Here is a 15,692-nt window from a genome sequence, read left to right as displayed (position 1 = left end):
CGGGCCTTGCGGCATCGCACCTGCAGCTGAGAACGCGGTGTGTTCGCGGGGACGCTCGCCAGGACAGTGAAGCCGATCCTCAGTGTTCTTAGCATCATCGTCACCATCATCATCATCATCAAGACAGCGGGAGGAAACTTTCGGGGTGATGGACAGGTTTACAGCATAGGATTTTCAAAGCAATACGTACGCTGTATTTACAGTAAGTGCATACAGAGGCCATTTATCTGATATTAAAAGCACAAATGGGGGAGAGAGAATAGAGGTTTATAGCAGCCAAGTCGCTGTATTTGGGAGGAGGCAGCATTTAAGCTGAGCCTTGAAAAGGGATAATTAAGATCCCAAAGGGCTGACAAAGACGAGAGGCATTTCAGGCTTAAGGCACAGAGACCTTCTCGAAAAGAGGAAACACACTCACACCTCTCTCCTCTCTCCTCAATCTTGCTACAGAGGTTGGACTTCTGGTCCAGGCACAGGAGGACCACAAGCCAGATGAGTTCTCGGGTCCCTCAGGCAGCGGTGTGAGGCGAGGAAGACAAGTATCTGCAAGACGGCCAGCCAGCAGATCCCTCCACACCCTGGAGTGGAAAACTCACCCCAATACTAACCAGTCCCTACCGGCAAAAGTGAGCTTTCATTTCATTTACCGGCGCTGCGTCCCTGAGGTCACCTCTTGCCCTCACGTGTCAATGGGGAAAATTCTCTAACCCACTCTTCTAGAAAGAACATGTCATAATGTGTCATAAAGGAACATCCCAGTCTTGTGACCTTTCAAAATGCTACAATGAAGAATTTTAAAGGGGTGTTTTCGCTGCTGAAGGCATTCAAACAGACACTCCTAGCTCTGGCCCACACAACAGATGAACAAGAGGGAGGTGACATGCAGTCGGGGGCTCCAGGGTCCCTGGGTCTGCCCAGGACTGTTCATTAATCCTTGGGGGAGGGCCCCAGGGAGACTGAAGGACAGACAGAGAATGAGGGACCACCTGCTGAGGAAGAGAGCAGGGGGCAAGACGAGGCGCTGTCTCTGTGGCCACGGGAACCCGTGGTGGGGCTTGTTCCCACAAAGGTCTTACCTTTAAGGATCACAATTTACTTTTTTCTAATTCAAACTCCTCCTAATAATTCTGCCTCTTCTCTGAATTGAACATAGACAGAAACATACATAAGCCTAACAGACATTTTAATGTCTCAATTAAAGGTAATAAAATAAAAACTGAACAAGAAAAAGTTTAAACATTTGAAGTCTTATATGTGGGGAGTTTTAAGTCACCCGGCTCAGCCCTGAATGATGCTTCTGTGTGCAACAGGACCCTCGATGAATCGTTATGCTGGAACAGAGGGCGGAGCAGGTTCGCCCATCTTGCCAAGCCTAACAGGCCATCACCTCTAAGGAAGTACCTTTTAATCTTAATGGGCTGGGAGTTAACAAAAAGTAAAGCACCACCCTGTGAAATGAGCATGCACTCTAAAGTAGCTCCCGCATGCTGGAACGCGCCAGGAAGCCTGCGCCAGGGCGCTCACCATTCAAATGAAGGCCCCTGCTGTTCTTCCTGTGCATTTCCTGGAATCTAAAGTGCCTGGGGGAAAAGTGTCTTGACTTCAAGACCAGTGTGCTTTCAGATACGGTGACTTAGCGCATGCTCTTCCCTGGGAAACTAGGACCATGTTCCCGTGAGCACGATCACCCAGGGTACCTGCTCCGGGAATCACGCTCGTGCAGAAGGCAGGGATGGAGAAACACAGCCCAGGCGGACAGCGATCTTCCCGAAGGAGGTGCTGGGAAGGGCGATGGCACTCCCACGGGCAGCGGGGGGAAGCAGCAGAACAGGGGTACCAGCATCACTCACCGCCCGCGAGTACTCGAGCAGTAACTCCACCTCCCATGTGACGACCAGGCAGACGCGGTGAGGACCGCAGGGCCTGCCCCGCTTCCCACGCCTACGTCTGGGGACAGCTCTCCACCGTGCAGACAGAGGTCCCCTGAAACTCCCGCACGGCCCCGTGTAATGCACTCCAAAGTTACAGGTGCTTTATTTTTAGGCGTGACGATCTATTTTGAAAGTTCACCTAAAATTAGTGAAGGGGATTTTTGTGAAGCAAAAGAGACACGTTCAAGGTCTAGAAACATCACTTCCAGTAAGAGCATGAGCTGTTGCTATAAATCATCATGAAGCATCCAACCATGTAAGATGTTAGAACTACTTATTTCTTGGCTTCAGAAAATTCAACAAAGAATTCCCAAGCACATTGTGACAGTTGTCCGTGGGGGTGGCGGCCTGAGAGTCTCCCCAGGGCCCGGCCGAGTACCACCCGCAGACGGGATTCGGCTCGGTGCTCTGACCCGGGAGATGCAAGCCACTCTCAGCCTGGTATTACCACGTGTCCACGGCATTCCAGGACACAGAGCGGCCCCCTCTGCGCACACGGAGGCATCAAGAGCCAGGCTGCCTGCAGACCCCCCATACCTGCCAGGTCCCACCCGTCTTTCACACGCACTCAGACCCACAGACCCAAAGCCTGCACTTGGACTCCCAGCAACCAGCCCAGGTATGGTAACCGCAGCAGACAGGTAGGTATAACACTCCACCTCGATCTGAACCCTGCAGCGTCCCCAAACCAGTGCTGGGACAAGATCACGTCCAAGGTCCTTCCCGCCCAGGACTGATGTCAACCCTTTACTCACAAGCACCAAATAAAAATGTCACAGCATCTTATAAAACAACAATTTCTTTTTTTTTAAAATGTTTTATTTATTTATTCATGAGAGTCAGAGAGAGAGAGAGAGAGAGGCAGAGGCAGAGGGAGAAGCAGGCTCCCCACCTAGCAGGGAGCCCGATGCGGGACTTGATCCAGGACCCTAGGATCATGACCTGAGCCGAAGGCAGACGCTTAACCATCTGAGCCACCCAGGCGCCCCAACAATTTCTTTTTTATGTATAAAGATTTTTATTTATTTCTTTGAGAGAGAGCATGAGCGGGGAGGAGAGAGAGAAGCAGGCTCTCTGCTGAGCAGGGAGCCCGATGTGGGACTCGATCCCAGGACCCCGGGACCGTGACCTGAGCCGAAAGCAGACACACAACTGACTGAGCCACCAGGCGCCCCTAAAACAACTACTTCTGACCTACTTTTTTAAGTGCCCCTAGGCACATGCTTCTAATTATTTTTAAAATCCGGCTTTCCTTGAAGGGATATAAAATACTGATCTTCCATTACTCTACGTAAGCGTTGTCTGAATTCACGATAATCACAGCGTTGGCCGCTACCTCAGTGAACTTCTACTCAAAATCTACGATGAGCACCACACCACGCACCAGGAGTACGGGGACCCAGGAGAAGGTCTGCGCTTCCAGAATCTTCCAGAATCCCAGTCTCCAGCGAGTGTTCTTTCCACCAAGCACCTCCCCGACACCAGCCAGATGTCCTACAATGAAATCGATTCTGACGCTGCCTGGAGACAGCATCAGACTCCACAGGTAAAGGATTCAGTCCCCAAGACTGTGCCCCGTTCAGAGGCCATCACAAGTCCCAGCTGTCACCTGGGCCTCGGACCCTCCAGCTACACGGCCGCTCCTGGGGTCTGTGAGCAGCTCACAGAGCTCAGAGAAACACTACCCTTGCTGGATCACTGATTTACTATAAAAGGCTGTAACTCAGGAACAGCCCGATGGAAGAGGTGCAGAGGGCCAGGTGTGGGAAGGGGGCGGAGCTTTAGTCTCCCCAAATCTCCATGTGTCCACCAACCCAGAAGCTCTCCAAACCCCATCCTCTTGGGTTTTTATGGCAGCCTCAAGACAGAGGTGCAACTGATTAAAACACTGGCCACTGGCCTCCCCGAACTGCAAGTTCTGACCCTCCAGCGACATGACTGGTCCCCCCAGTAACTAGCCCCCACCCTTCGGTGCCTTCCAAACATTATCTCATTGACATAAACTCGGGTGGAGTTGAAAGACATTTTAATGAATATCAAGACACCTTTATCACTCTTCTAATTTTTTTTAAAGAATATATTTATTTGTCAGACAGAGAGAGAGAGCGCAAAAGCAAGGGGAGCGGCAGAGGGAGAAGCAGCCCCCCGCCGACAAGCAAGGACCCCGATGCGGGACTTGATCCCAGGACCCTGGGATCATGACCTGAGCCGAAGGCAGACACTTAACGACTGAGCCACCCAGGTGCCCCACCTTTATCACTCTTATCACTAAGGAAATTACAAGGGTTTTAGGAGCTCTGTGCCAGAAACCAGCGCCAAAGACCAAATATATATATATTTCATATTATAAATCACAGTTTCATGAAGCCTATCAGCAATAAAAGAAATGTACCCCCAAGGAGAAATAAAACAGGGGGTAAATGTGAGAAGCCAGGTGAGTGGGAATTAGAGAAGGAAGGAGTGAGGTTTTGGGGGCAGTCAAGGAAGGTCTGGAAAAGGCAGCTGAGCTCAGGAACAGCAACTGGCATTCACCGAGCCCTAACTGTGCGAGGGACCCCACTAGGCCCTTCACACATATCCTAGTCCATCCTCTCAACACAGGGAGTGCGTTCTGTGCTCATCCACAATTTTCACGTGGAAAAAACGTGTACTTTGAGACGGTAAGTAACTTGCCTGAATTTTAGAGTCTAGATTCGAACTCAGGTCAGTCTGACTCAGAAGGCAATGCTCTCAGGCACTAGACTAAATAAAAGATGCTGCCTGGAAGGGACACGAGACACCCCAGCCCGGGGAAACGGCGGGGGCAGAGTCCACGGCGACACACACGGGACGCTCTCGGGAGACAGCTCCACGGCAGTGCGGCCAGCACAGCGACTCTGAGCACCCGCACAGAGCAGTGACCGTGTCCTGAGCGCGCTGCAGACACGGCCTCCCGCGAGCTTCCCAACGGCTGGGAGGTGGCGCACGACACCATCTGCAGGGGAGAAGCCTGAGGCCCGAAGGCTGTAAGTCCCACAGGAGAAAGGGGCAAAATGAGATTTATGTGATTCCCATCTATGTTCTGGATTGCTGGGAAACCACTGTCCAGCAGACCCCTCTGGCTGAAGCAGGAGTCGAGGCGGAAGGACGGGGAAGGTCCAGAGGGTGACCTCAGTGTTTCAGGGTTAACCAGCGTCCCTTCTTCTGGGAAGGAACCAGGGTCTGCTCAGGTATACAGATCTATTCAGGGCCCAGGGAAAGGCTTTAAGAGGGGAGGTGACCTGCCCCAAAAGGTATTTTAGGAAAGTTAGTATATCCGGGAAACCAATCTGAAGTTTATTCCAATGGAACTGATCTGAAGAATCGAAACTGTAGACAAAAGATTCCCCCAAAGCTGGAATTCGAGACAGGTGATAAAAACATTGCAAAGAAAAACCTGGCGATGTGTGAAAACCAGAGGGGTGGAAAAGAGACAAGGATCATCCTATGTTCCAAACCGTCTACTGACAGGAATGGGGAAAACACCAAGAGAATGATAAGGATGAACTCAGACGTCCTTGGGGACAGCGGGACATCTAAGTGGCAACAAAGCACCGAACGGGACAGCACAGAGCCCTGCAACAGGCTCGCACAAACCTGTCCTGGCGAGGACCACAGGCTCGTCAGCTCTGCGGCGACGGGGACCGGTCCACCCCGCTCCCTGCTCTGCCCCCGTCACAGCTCACACAGACCAGGCGTGCGATAAATACTTTCTGAAAGAAGTATTATGATCCGATCTAAATTTATTCAGCTTACCCTCAAGGATACCATGACTCTGTCAAATACCTTGATGAAATTCACACCCACTCTCTTTATTATATTCTTTCCGAGGCCACGCAATCCTGTTAGAGAAAGAAATGAGGCCAATTTAACGGGAATTACTTTCAGTGAACCAAGCCTCCCCCTCCCAACAGCACTGTTCACGAACACCAAGGAGGAAGCTGCACGTGTTATGCTCGAAGACTCCGTCCTTGACAACGTCCCATTCAATTACTTTAAAGTGTTCTGGTTGAGGACAAGAAAGTCTCCATTACGATGGTTCATTCAAGTCACGTTTCAGGGGCCCACACACAGGTATGAATTCCCAAAGAGCCTCTGGAAAGAGGAGAAATAAAACGGCAGCACGGACAAAGTGACGGCAAACAGCTTGCTATGTTCTACAGAATTCCAGGAAGGGGGGCGCTCAACAGTCGGTTGAGCGTCCAACTCTTGGTTTCGGCTCAGGGTCACGGGATCCAGCCCCACATCCGGGCTCCGTGTGCAGTGGGGAGTCTGCTTGAGGATTCTCTCCCTCCCTCTCCTCTGCTCCTCCCCCGCAAAACAAATAAATCTTCAAAAAAAAAAAAGGAATTTCAGAAATGATTGACAGGACAGGTGAGTCTGAACTTGGGACTGTCCAGTGTCCATCCCCCTTGCTCCGACCTAGTGCCTGTTTTTCCCGTGGCGAGTCCCCCGCCTGACTCCCAGCTCAGTGGTTGGAGCAGCGCTGCAGGGGTGGACGCAGGACCCACTGGGCAGTGGGCACATGCTCCTCCCTGCTCACAGTAAATGGCCCAGGAGCTGGCCTCGTCCATGTCCCTGGCCATAGTGACTGATTTGGGGGATGGCCACTTGACCCAATTTGGGTCAGTGAGAATAAGAGCAGGATTTTACTCGCAGACTTGCTTCTTTCCGCCAGGAATGTGAATGGCAAGGCTGCTGTGGAACATGGAGCTGCCATGGGCCACCACAGGCCACCACGGGCCACCACGGGCCACCACGGGGCACCTGGAACTGAAGCCAACCCAGATGAAGGCAGAGTCAAAGTTGATCCTGAGAACTCTGATCTAGCCGTATCGAAAGCTAGCCCTTCTGTGGATTTTTCAGTCTCTGAGCCAATAAAATCCCATTTTCAATTAAGCCATGTTGAATCAGATTATGTGCTTTCCGTGGAAAGACTCCTGGCTCACCTAATTGCCCGAGCGGCCCTCACTCCGAGGACAAGTTCAGGAAAGAGGCCGCCCCTCTCTTCCACTTAGCGATCTCGTTTCGCTGTACACACCATGCAAGCAAACCCCATGTGAAATTTTTAAGAATTTACAATTATAACTGCAGACACAAAAGCTCACTCTTTTCTAAGCCGTGATAACATGGGCAAACCAGAAAGGTAAACAGGCTACATAAGCCATGCCAGGAGGGACGATCTGAGGTCTAACCAGCTCGTCCCAGACACCGTGAAGCTCGATTTGCACCTCAGCCCCAAAGCTGCCACATGCTAAGCTGCTGAGGCCGTGGGAACCCACGGTGCCAGTGACAGACGTGCCTGCTCAAACATTTCTACCAACGGCAGCGAAGAGCCTCATCCCCAGGCTGCAGTGGCAAGAAACCAGGTATGACCCCCCCTCCCTTTGCAACCCAGATCACAAGTGTCTGCCAAGAAGAACACACAGGGGGAAAGCAACTGGCTCCATAACTACAGCGTGGATAAATGCACTGGAGGAAGGAAATGAACAGTTTCTTGGGTGGACTTCTTTCTATTCAGGGCCAAGCCCTGAACTTCTATATTCTTAATATTCTCTACCTTTTCATTTCGTGCCTGTATCTGACATGCATTGCAGGCTGGGATAGTTTTCTATTTACATACATTTGTTGTCTCCCCAGTTAGAGTGCGACCCCCTGAAGTCCAGGACCTCATCTTTCCAGACCTAACAGTGTCCAACACAATGAAGATGCTCAGGAAACGTTTCTTGGAAATTATCAAAATATTACACCCTTGGCTAGCAATGAGTTGATAGTAAAATGAGTAATTCTGTCTTCCTTGCTCAAAATTAAGAAGTTACTATTTGGGATGCCCAGGTGGTTCAGTCGGCGAAGCATCTGCCTTTGGCTCGGGTCATGATCCCGGGGTCCTGGGATCAAACCCTGTATCAGGCTCTTCACTCAGTGGGGAGTCTATGGATTCTCTCTCCCTCTGCCCCTCCCCACCCCGACTCATGTGCACACTCTCTCTCTCTCACTCAAAAAAAAAAAGGATAACTATTTACCAAATAGCTCTAAAAACCACACATAAATGATTTAGCTCATTGACTTGGACTGAGTTTATCATTAAGCGGGAAATGAAACTAGATTAAGAGGAAAGATCATGTCTCCTCCTTACTCCTCCCACTGCTGTACTTAAATAGAAATAGAACAAAGGCATAAAGGTCCAGGGTGCACACTTTGGCTCAACCTAAGGAATACACTCCAGAATGGGCCAAACTGTTACAGAGACTGTACCCCGGGAAGAACTGGCGATGGGGATTTCAGCAGGGACATCACGAGGTGGTGTGAGCACCAAAGGGGCAGCTAACACAGAGTCAGACAGAGCTAGACGGTCCTGGGTCCCACCCGTAAGCCTGCAAGTCCGCAGAGGTAGCTGCGTTCATTCTGAGCAATGTCCCAGCCTCATCGTGCAAGGCTGGGCTACTCCCCGAGATATGCCGCACCCCCTTATTGTCTCATTGTCTTCAAAGACCTGCAATCTCTCCCCTTGAAGACACGCCACCGTCCCATAATGTTGGCATTCCTCCGGTCTACCGATACAAGACAGGAAGGAGGTAGATCTGAGTATACCTTTGGTGTGTAACTTCTAGCAGAGTGCAGGACTGGATAATAGAGGGGGAGTTAAGGTCGCCAAGCAGATGACCCCCCCCACCACGATAAGCCCTGCTCTATCCCCTCCCGCCCCATCATGCTGATTTTGTGGGTTACAGTGTTAGGTTGGAAGGAAGCAGAAAGAGAGAGATGACTTCACAAAACTGCTCTGGGGTTCCTTGCAACCGTTTAAGTCTTAGTCAAACATACACCTTTAAGAAGGTCTGAGTCATCATTTGACAAACTAGTATGCCTGTCTTGTTTTGCTTTCAGCTCTTTGACTACTTATTAACGATTAAATCTCCCAAGCGGCTGTTGGCTGTCAGCCAGGGAAGAGCGTGTGCAAAGGCCCAGCAGTAAAGAAAGCCAGCAGGGCTGGGAGACAGAGCTACTCAGAGTGGCTGGAACCTGGATTACACAGTGGAGGACTGGAGAGAGGTGAAAACGGACAGACACGCAGCGCCAAGTCGGGAAGAGCCTCGTAAGGAGTGTCCGGTTCCCCCCCAGGGCAGCAGGAGGTCGCTGAGACGCCTGAAACAGGGCAGAGACGCGGTCAGATGTGTGTCTTGGGAATCTCGTCGCACGGACTGTGTAGAGAGTGGACCGACAGGGCGGAGAGGTGCGAGAGGTGGCAAGGAGCAGCAGTGAGGAGGCCGTGGGGGCAACGCTGGTGGCTTGGACTGCAGACGGGCCGCGGGACCGCAGAGGAGAACGGCAGACACGCGCAATAAACATCTGGCAGTAACATCCTAAGGACTTGGCCGTGGATCACACTAGGGGTGTGAGAGAGAGAGAGAGAGAGAGGGGAGTCAAGGATGATCCTGAGATTCCTGGCACGGCCAGCCGCGTGGCGGACAGCACCACGCACTAAGAGGGACACGCGGCCGGAGGGGCCGAGGGGGACGGGATTCAGCCTGCAGCAGGCTGATGCCCACGTGACATCCAAGAGGAGATGTTCAGAAGGCAGGTGCCTGATCTGAAGCGGAGACAGAAAAGCTTATTAGCATTAATAATAATGTGCTCATTAATATATGGAGCATAAGGGGGATCATGGGAAATGATGAAATTCTCCAGGGAAAATGTCGAATCCGACCCACGGCTAAGGGCAAAGGCGGCCACACCTGAATACCTTACTCTCACAGCTTACGGGGGCATCTCGCCCTAAGCCGGGTAACGAGGTTGTCTTGCAACAGAAGTGCCACACCGTTCGTCCCTGTAAGAAAAGCGGCCCCCACGACCCGAGTGTCCCCATCTGCCGGCACCCTGGGATGTCAGTCTCAATACCGTTAGCGCTCACCTGTCGACAAAGCTTCCTCCCGAACCTCGTCCTCTCCGGGCTGATGAATGTTCCAGGACGTTTTGGGAAGCGAGGAGACTTCCTCGGGCGATGCCAGCTTCACCATATCCATGTGATTGCTCTGGAACTGGTACCTCGGGATGAAGCAGGTTTTGCCTCGCCGGAAAATGTCCTTGATGATCTCCTCTGTCTCGATTTCGTCTTGCATGCTCAGGAAGATGGAAATCCTTTCGGACTTTTGATACCGACTGTGGGCCATCACCTAAATGGGAAATGGCAGTCACATTGATCCCCCAAGGTCACACGTGCAAACACCAGTAGCACCCCCCTTCACGGTGTTCATGCTTTCTCCCTTCTCTCTCCACCTTCTCCAGCTCCTTGAACTATCCAAACACAAATCACCAACAGAGAGCAGAGTGGCAGAGGGGGCCGGACAGGGCTGCATCCTGAAGCCCAGGGCTTGGTTCTGAACCCAGCAACCACCTCTCTGACCGCTTGTCGTCTTTCTCTAGCAGGAGCGAGAACTCGTTAGAAAGTTGCTGTCTGCATGCAGAATCCCAGGCCTGCCCTCCAGCCGCACGTGCCGGCTGCCTTCGGTCACCCCACACACTGCCCTGAGCATTGCTTTAACTCTGAACCTCGGTTCTCACGAGCTTCTTCACTCCCTGGACTGTCAGGCTCATCTCCCCCTAAATTCCACCCATTTAAGCCAACTCGGGCGATCGCTTCTCCTGATTTCTGCGGAACACTTACAACACTTAAGAGTGCACTTAACATTGACTTATGTATCATCGGGCTGATTACTAACTGTTTCACGAGTCCTAACTACAGTATTCTAACCAGGCTGTGAGCTCCTGGAAGCAGGGGACATGCCTGTCCTTCTTCAGCTCTGTGCACCTCTGTCCCCACCTCTTACAACTTTACTGTCCAAACAGACGTTAAAGTGTCTGCAGAGATGGGAGGTGGGGATCCTGGAGAGGCGCAGTCCTTCTAGAAACAAATGCCCGGTTGCAAGAAGGTGGCCCCGGGATGAGAGAACGCCATCATGCTCAGTTTGTTCATGCATCAGGCAGGAGAGGGGCTGAGCTTTGCCAGTCACAGAGCAGTTAACCTCAGAACTGCCCCAGACTCACAAGTTAGCTCTTAGCTCCCCTTCCTTTTCTGTTCTTCCGAGCTAAGAAGACCCAGCTACCACAACACTGGCTTATAAATAGGACTGGTAGAAAGAGACAGATACAGAAAGTCAAGCTACTCCTAATAGAAAGGAGCGCATAGAAATTCAGTAGACGGAACACGCCAGACGGTGGCCAAGGAAGGAAGTGAGCTCCATCTCCTTGGGAAGTTACAACACTGTGACAAGGCCTGAAATAAGGCGAAACGAAAAGAAATGCGACACCCAGACCCTGCGCAGACCTGAGGCTTCTGGTACCCAAGTACTTTCCGAGAAAGTTAAGTGTCTGTCGTGTTTGTTCTCTTTAAAGAGAACATGAAACATCAAGAGCTGAATACGCAGCAATAGACATCAGTTAAAATTCAGCGCGAGGCTGTGCGTAAGCATTTATCTTTCTTACTTCCTGAAATCTCATTTATACGACAGTAAAGAAGCACGAAAAGAGAAAACCATTATGGCACTGAGAACAGGAGAACAGACACGTGACTACTTTCTGTGAGACGGAGAGGAGATGGGACAAACAGCAGCTGACATAATACTCCCAGGACATGGCTATGGGGCAGGAAGAACCCATCCCTCCCCAAGTGACTGCAAAAGGCAGAGATCCCCAGGAGATGTCACACCTTCATTCATAAATACAATAAAGGTTCAACAAACATTTTAGGAAGCCAAAACACAAAAGAGAAGGACTATGGGGGGGGGAGTGATCCAGTGGGAAACCGAGATAATTCAGAGAATGGGGAATTTTTAAATTCAAATTCAAGATAGTTGCATCTATAAAATAACAACAGGCTGCTACGGAAAGAAAGCAATCAGAAAATCAAGAAATGATACTTGAAGATTAAAATTAAGAATACCAAAATTTGAAAGATCAGGAGAAAGACTTCAAGTAGGAGAAAAAGACGAAGAAATGGGGAAAGTAAAAAAAAAAAAAAAAAAACTTAAGAGACACAGAAAGTCAGTATAGGATTATTACTATTTGGTTCACAGGAATTGCAGAGAGGCACAAAGGCAAAGAAGTAATCAAAGATGTAACAGATAAAGATACCAGTCTTCAGATTGAATGAAGGTCATGAGTGCTGAGCAGAACAAAGGAAAATATTTTTTAATTTGAAATTCAAACTATCAGTCAAATATGAGGGTAAAGACATTTTCTAATGCATAAAGTCTTAAAAAGTTTACCCCCATAGATATTTCTAAAAAGAAAAAAATTACTTGAGAATATACTCTAGTAAGATGGGAAGAAAGAAACCCAACCAGGAAGATACTGGGTTCGAGTAGCGGCCCTAACTCAGAAGGAGGGTGGCAGGAAGCCCAGGCTGTGCACTGGGCTAGAGCAGAGGGCGCAGGGGGCTGGAATGCTCTCAGGAAGAAAATGGATTTATTTAAACAAACAAAATGAAAAAGAATCTACTGATAAGATGAATGCATAGTCTTGTTTTGCCAAAAAGGAAAAATAAAGGCGATCAGAAGCTCCTTGAAAAACACAGAGCTAAATTAGAAATGTAAATTCCAAATAGGAACAGACTAAAACATGTCACGATTTTGAGCAATTTTAGAGCATAATGAGAGTTCTCAGTAACTTGCAACATTCTCCGCCTAGCTACATCAAGGGACATAGAAATATACATCCTTTTCTTATAATCATACAACTTCGTTTTACAGTGAATACTATCTATATAACCAATATATTGTAAATACTATTTACTTAAATTCCAAATTTGGAAATCAGTCACAGAAAATGCTCAGTAGACTCATTCTAATTATAAAACAGAACACAGGGGCACCTGGGTGGCTCAGTCGTTAAGCGTCTGCCTTCCGCTCAGGTCATGATCCCGGGGTCCTGGGATCGAGACCCGCGTCGGGCTCCCTGCTCAGCGGGAAGCCTGCTTCTCCCTCTGCCTCTCCCCCTGCTTGTGTTCCCTCTCTCGCTGTGTCTCTCTGTCAAATAAATAGATAAAACCTTTGAAAAAAAAATAAAAAAATAAAAAATAAATAAAACAGAACACAAATATAAAACTTGACAATTTAAGTACGATGATACAGGGGTCAGAAATTGGCAGATGGAACAGAAGACAGAGTACAGGGCACTAATTTCCTTATTTAGTTGGGAGTCAAGATATGGCATAAAGCTGAATTTCTTCACTGTACATTGCTTTTCCGATAAATTTCTAAATTATAAAAAAAGCTGCTGTGTCATTAAGAATGTGCCTTTTAAAAAACGTTATTGAGAGAAAGGCATCACTTAGCACCTTTATTGAACGTGCACTATGGTAAAACACTGTTCTAATCACAGCATGTGGAGGTTTCTGGCCATGATCCATAGGCTGACCATGAAATCAATAGCAGGTTACAATCAGCATTTTTAAGTAAAACAATATAGTAAAGTTCACTGTATATAGTAAGAATTGTGAAACACTGGGCTGTGAAACATTTCTTGTATGTGTGTATTTGTAGGGGGTAAAATGTACGGAGTACAGAGGGTCATGGTCTGCTTTTCAACTTTTCTCTCTCCTCTGTTGCCAGCTCTGAGTTGTCACCCTATTTTGTCACTGGTTCTGTGTCTGCGCAGCTACTGTTCCCACCTGGAATTTATGAACTCTAATCTTCTACAGGCAGACAAACTGAACTCATCTTTATTTTCCCCCACACCATTGCAAAACCTGCTCCAGCTCCTATGTGCCTCCCGTCTGGTGACCTTAAACCCCCAGCTCTGAATTTTGAAATCACAGGAGACTCCTCTCCTTTCCAGTACTCTCTGAGCTCTCTCCAACCAGTTGCCAGGTTCGGCTGATTCTCAACTGCACAGACTCCCATTTTCCAAAATGCTGCCAATATGCTTTTCCTAAAGGATAGATCAAAAACATGTGTAGGGATGCCTGACCCGCTCAGTCAGTGAGGCACGAAACTCTTGATCTTGGGGTTGTGAATTCAAGCCCCACCTTGCTTGGGTGTAGAGATTACTTAAAAATAAAATCCGTAAAAAAAAAACAAAAAAAAACAAACGTGAAGCACCGAACTCATCCCTTTACCCACCTGTTTAAACCCTCACAATAGGCCTACAAGGATGACATTATCCCTTTAATGGATGAGGAATCAGACACTCGGAAAGATTAGGAGACCGCCATGGCCATACGCGGCTAAAATGCAGTGGAGCCAGATTAGGCGCAGATCTGTGTAGCTCCACAGGCCGTGTTCACTACTGTGCTTCTTTCTCTTGCCAGAATATTCTTGCACGTGCCACACCATCTTCCCTTCACCTGACAAAATCCATCTTCCCGTGGCGCTTTCTACAGCTTTGGTGTTCACCATATATCTGATAGCACCGCCATTCTCTACTCAGTGCAGACTCTCCTTTAGAGCAACGACCAAATCCTTTTCATCCCTGCCACCCGCACGTGGCCAGTGTGGACCACAGTGAGCGCTCCCTGTGCGTGACATAACGCGCTGAGACCTAAGCACCTGCCAGCGGGGCCAAGCTCCTCCACCTGTCTGCACGACCCGTGCACCGGGCAACGCCTCTCACTGCAGCTCCAGTAACTCGGTGCGAACGTGCACACCAACCCTGCACACCTGCGTGGAAGGAGAGGGAGAGGTGGGCTTGCTTGGCCGCTGTAACCCATGGGGACCTTGCACTTGGGAAATGGGTGGACGACAGAGCAGGGAAGGGTGAGGATGGGATTCCGGCTGCACAGCTCACTGCAGGGAACTCCGCGCCGCTCCGCGGAGAGGGCTCGGACGCCCGTCGGAACCCGCGCAGGGGCGCAGACGCGTCTCACTGCCCAGACCGGCCCCCGCCTCCCCTGGGCGACCCACGCTCCCGGGCAGCGCGCGAGGGGGCAGGTGCACGGGCGCGCGCTTCTCTGCTCGCGTCCCTGAGGCGAGTGGACTCTGGCTGCCCGTCCACGTTCCCGGGGCCTCAGGGGGCCCCTCGGGCTCAGTGCCCGCCGCTCAGCCCGCCAGAGCTCCCTGCCCCCACCCTGCTCTCACCTTGGCTGGCTGTCATCCATCCACCTCCACCCTCGCCCTCCTTAGCCCGGGACCCCCTCGCCGCGCGCTCCCCCGACAGAAGGACGTGCGCGCCCCCGGAGGCGTCCTCCCGGCTCCTGCTGAGACGTGCGCGCGCCCGGGAGCGACGTGCGCGCGCCGGGGCTGCGCCTGCGCAGGCCGCCAAGCCAGAGGCCCCTGGCCGTTCCGCGAGCGTGGCGGTTCGCTGCGGTGGCGGACCTCGCGGTCTCGCACCTTCTGGGCCAAGAGGCGGGACTGGCGCAGCCGCTCCTCGGCGCTCATCGCGCGCAGACGCTGCTTCAGCTCGGCCCGCAGGCTCCGCTTGGCGCTGCTCACGGCCACCGCCGCCATCTTTCGGGCTCCCCTGTGTTCGTCCCCGCTTCCGGGTCGCGGGCGCCCCGCCCCCAGCACACCTCCCGCCTGGGACCGGCTTCCTCGCGGCCAGGGGGAGGGTCCGGGCTCCGGGCGGCCCCTGGGGAGGGGGAGAGTCTGGGCTCGGGACGGCCCCGAGAGAGAGGCGGGGAGGGTCCGGGATAGGCGGGTTCCTGGGGGGAGGGTCCGGGCTCGGGGCGGCCCCGGGGGAGGGGGAGAGACCGAGGTAGGCGGGTTACTGGGGGGAGGGTCGAGGCCCTGGGGGAGGGTCCGAGGTAGGCGG

General features: G+C 51.2%; 1 protein-coding gene across 1 annotated transcript in view; it reads right to left on the bottom strand.

Annotated features, from left to right (window-relative positions):
* MTHFS (methenyltetrahydrofolate synthetase) overlaps positions 1-15,416 on the bottom strand; it is a 36,916-nt gene extending 21,500 nt beyond the window's left edge. Inside the window, exons 1-2 of the mRNA XM_021680700.1 lie at positions 15,272-15,416; positions 9,859-10,120 (exon numbers count right to left, since the gene is read on the bottom strand). Coding sequence (XP_021536375.1) covers positions 9,859-10,120; positions 15,272-15,388 — 379 coding nt within the window. The 5' untranslated portion in view covers positions 15,389-15,416. The remainder of the gene's footprint in view (positions 1-9,858; positions 10,121-15,271) is intronic.
* Positions 15,417-15,692: the final 276 nt, after the last annotated feature.

Source organism: Neomonachus schauinslandi, chromosome 9 (assembly GCF_002201575.2).
Source record: "Neomonachus schauinslandi chromosome 9, ASM220157v2, whole genome shotgun sequence".
Lineage (NCBI taxonomy): Eukaryota > Metazoa > Chordata > Mammalia > Carnivora > Phocidae > Neomonachus > Neomonachus schauinslandi.
The sequence above is the reverse complement of the archived record's forward strand: the minus strand, read 5'-3'. Positions and strand labels throughout refer to the sequence as shown.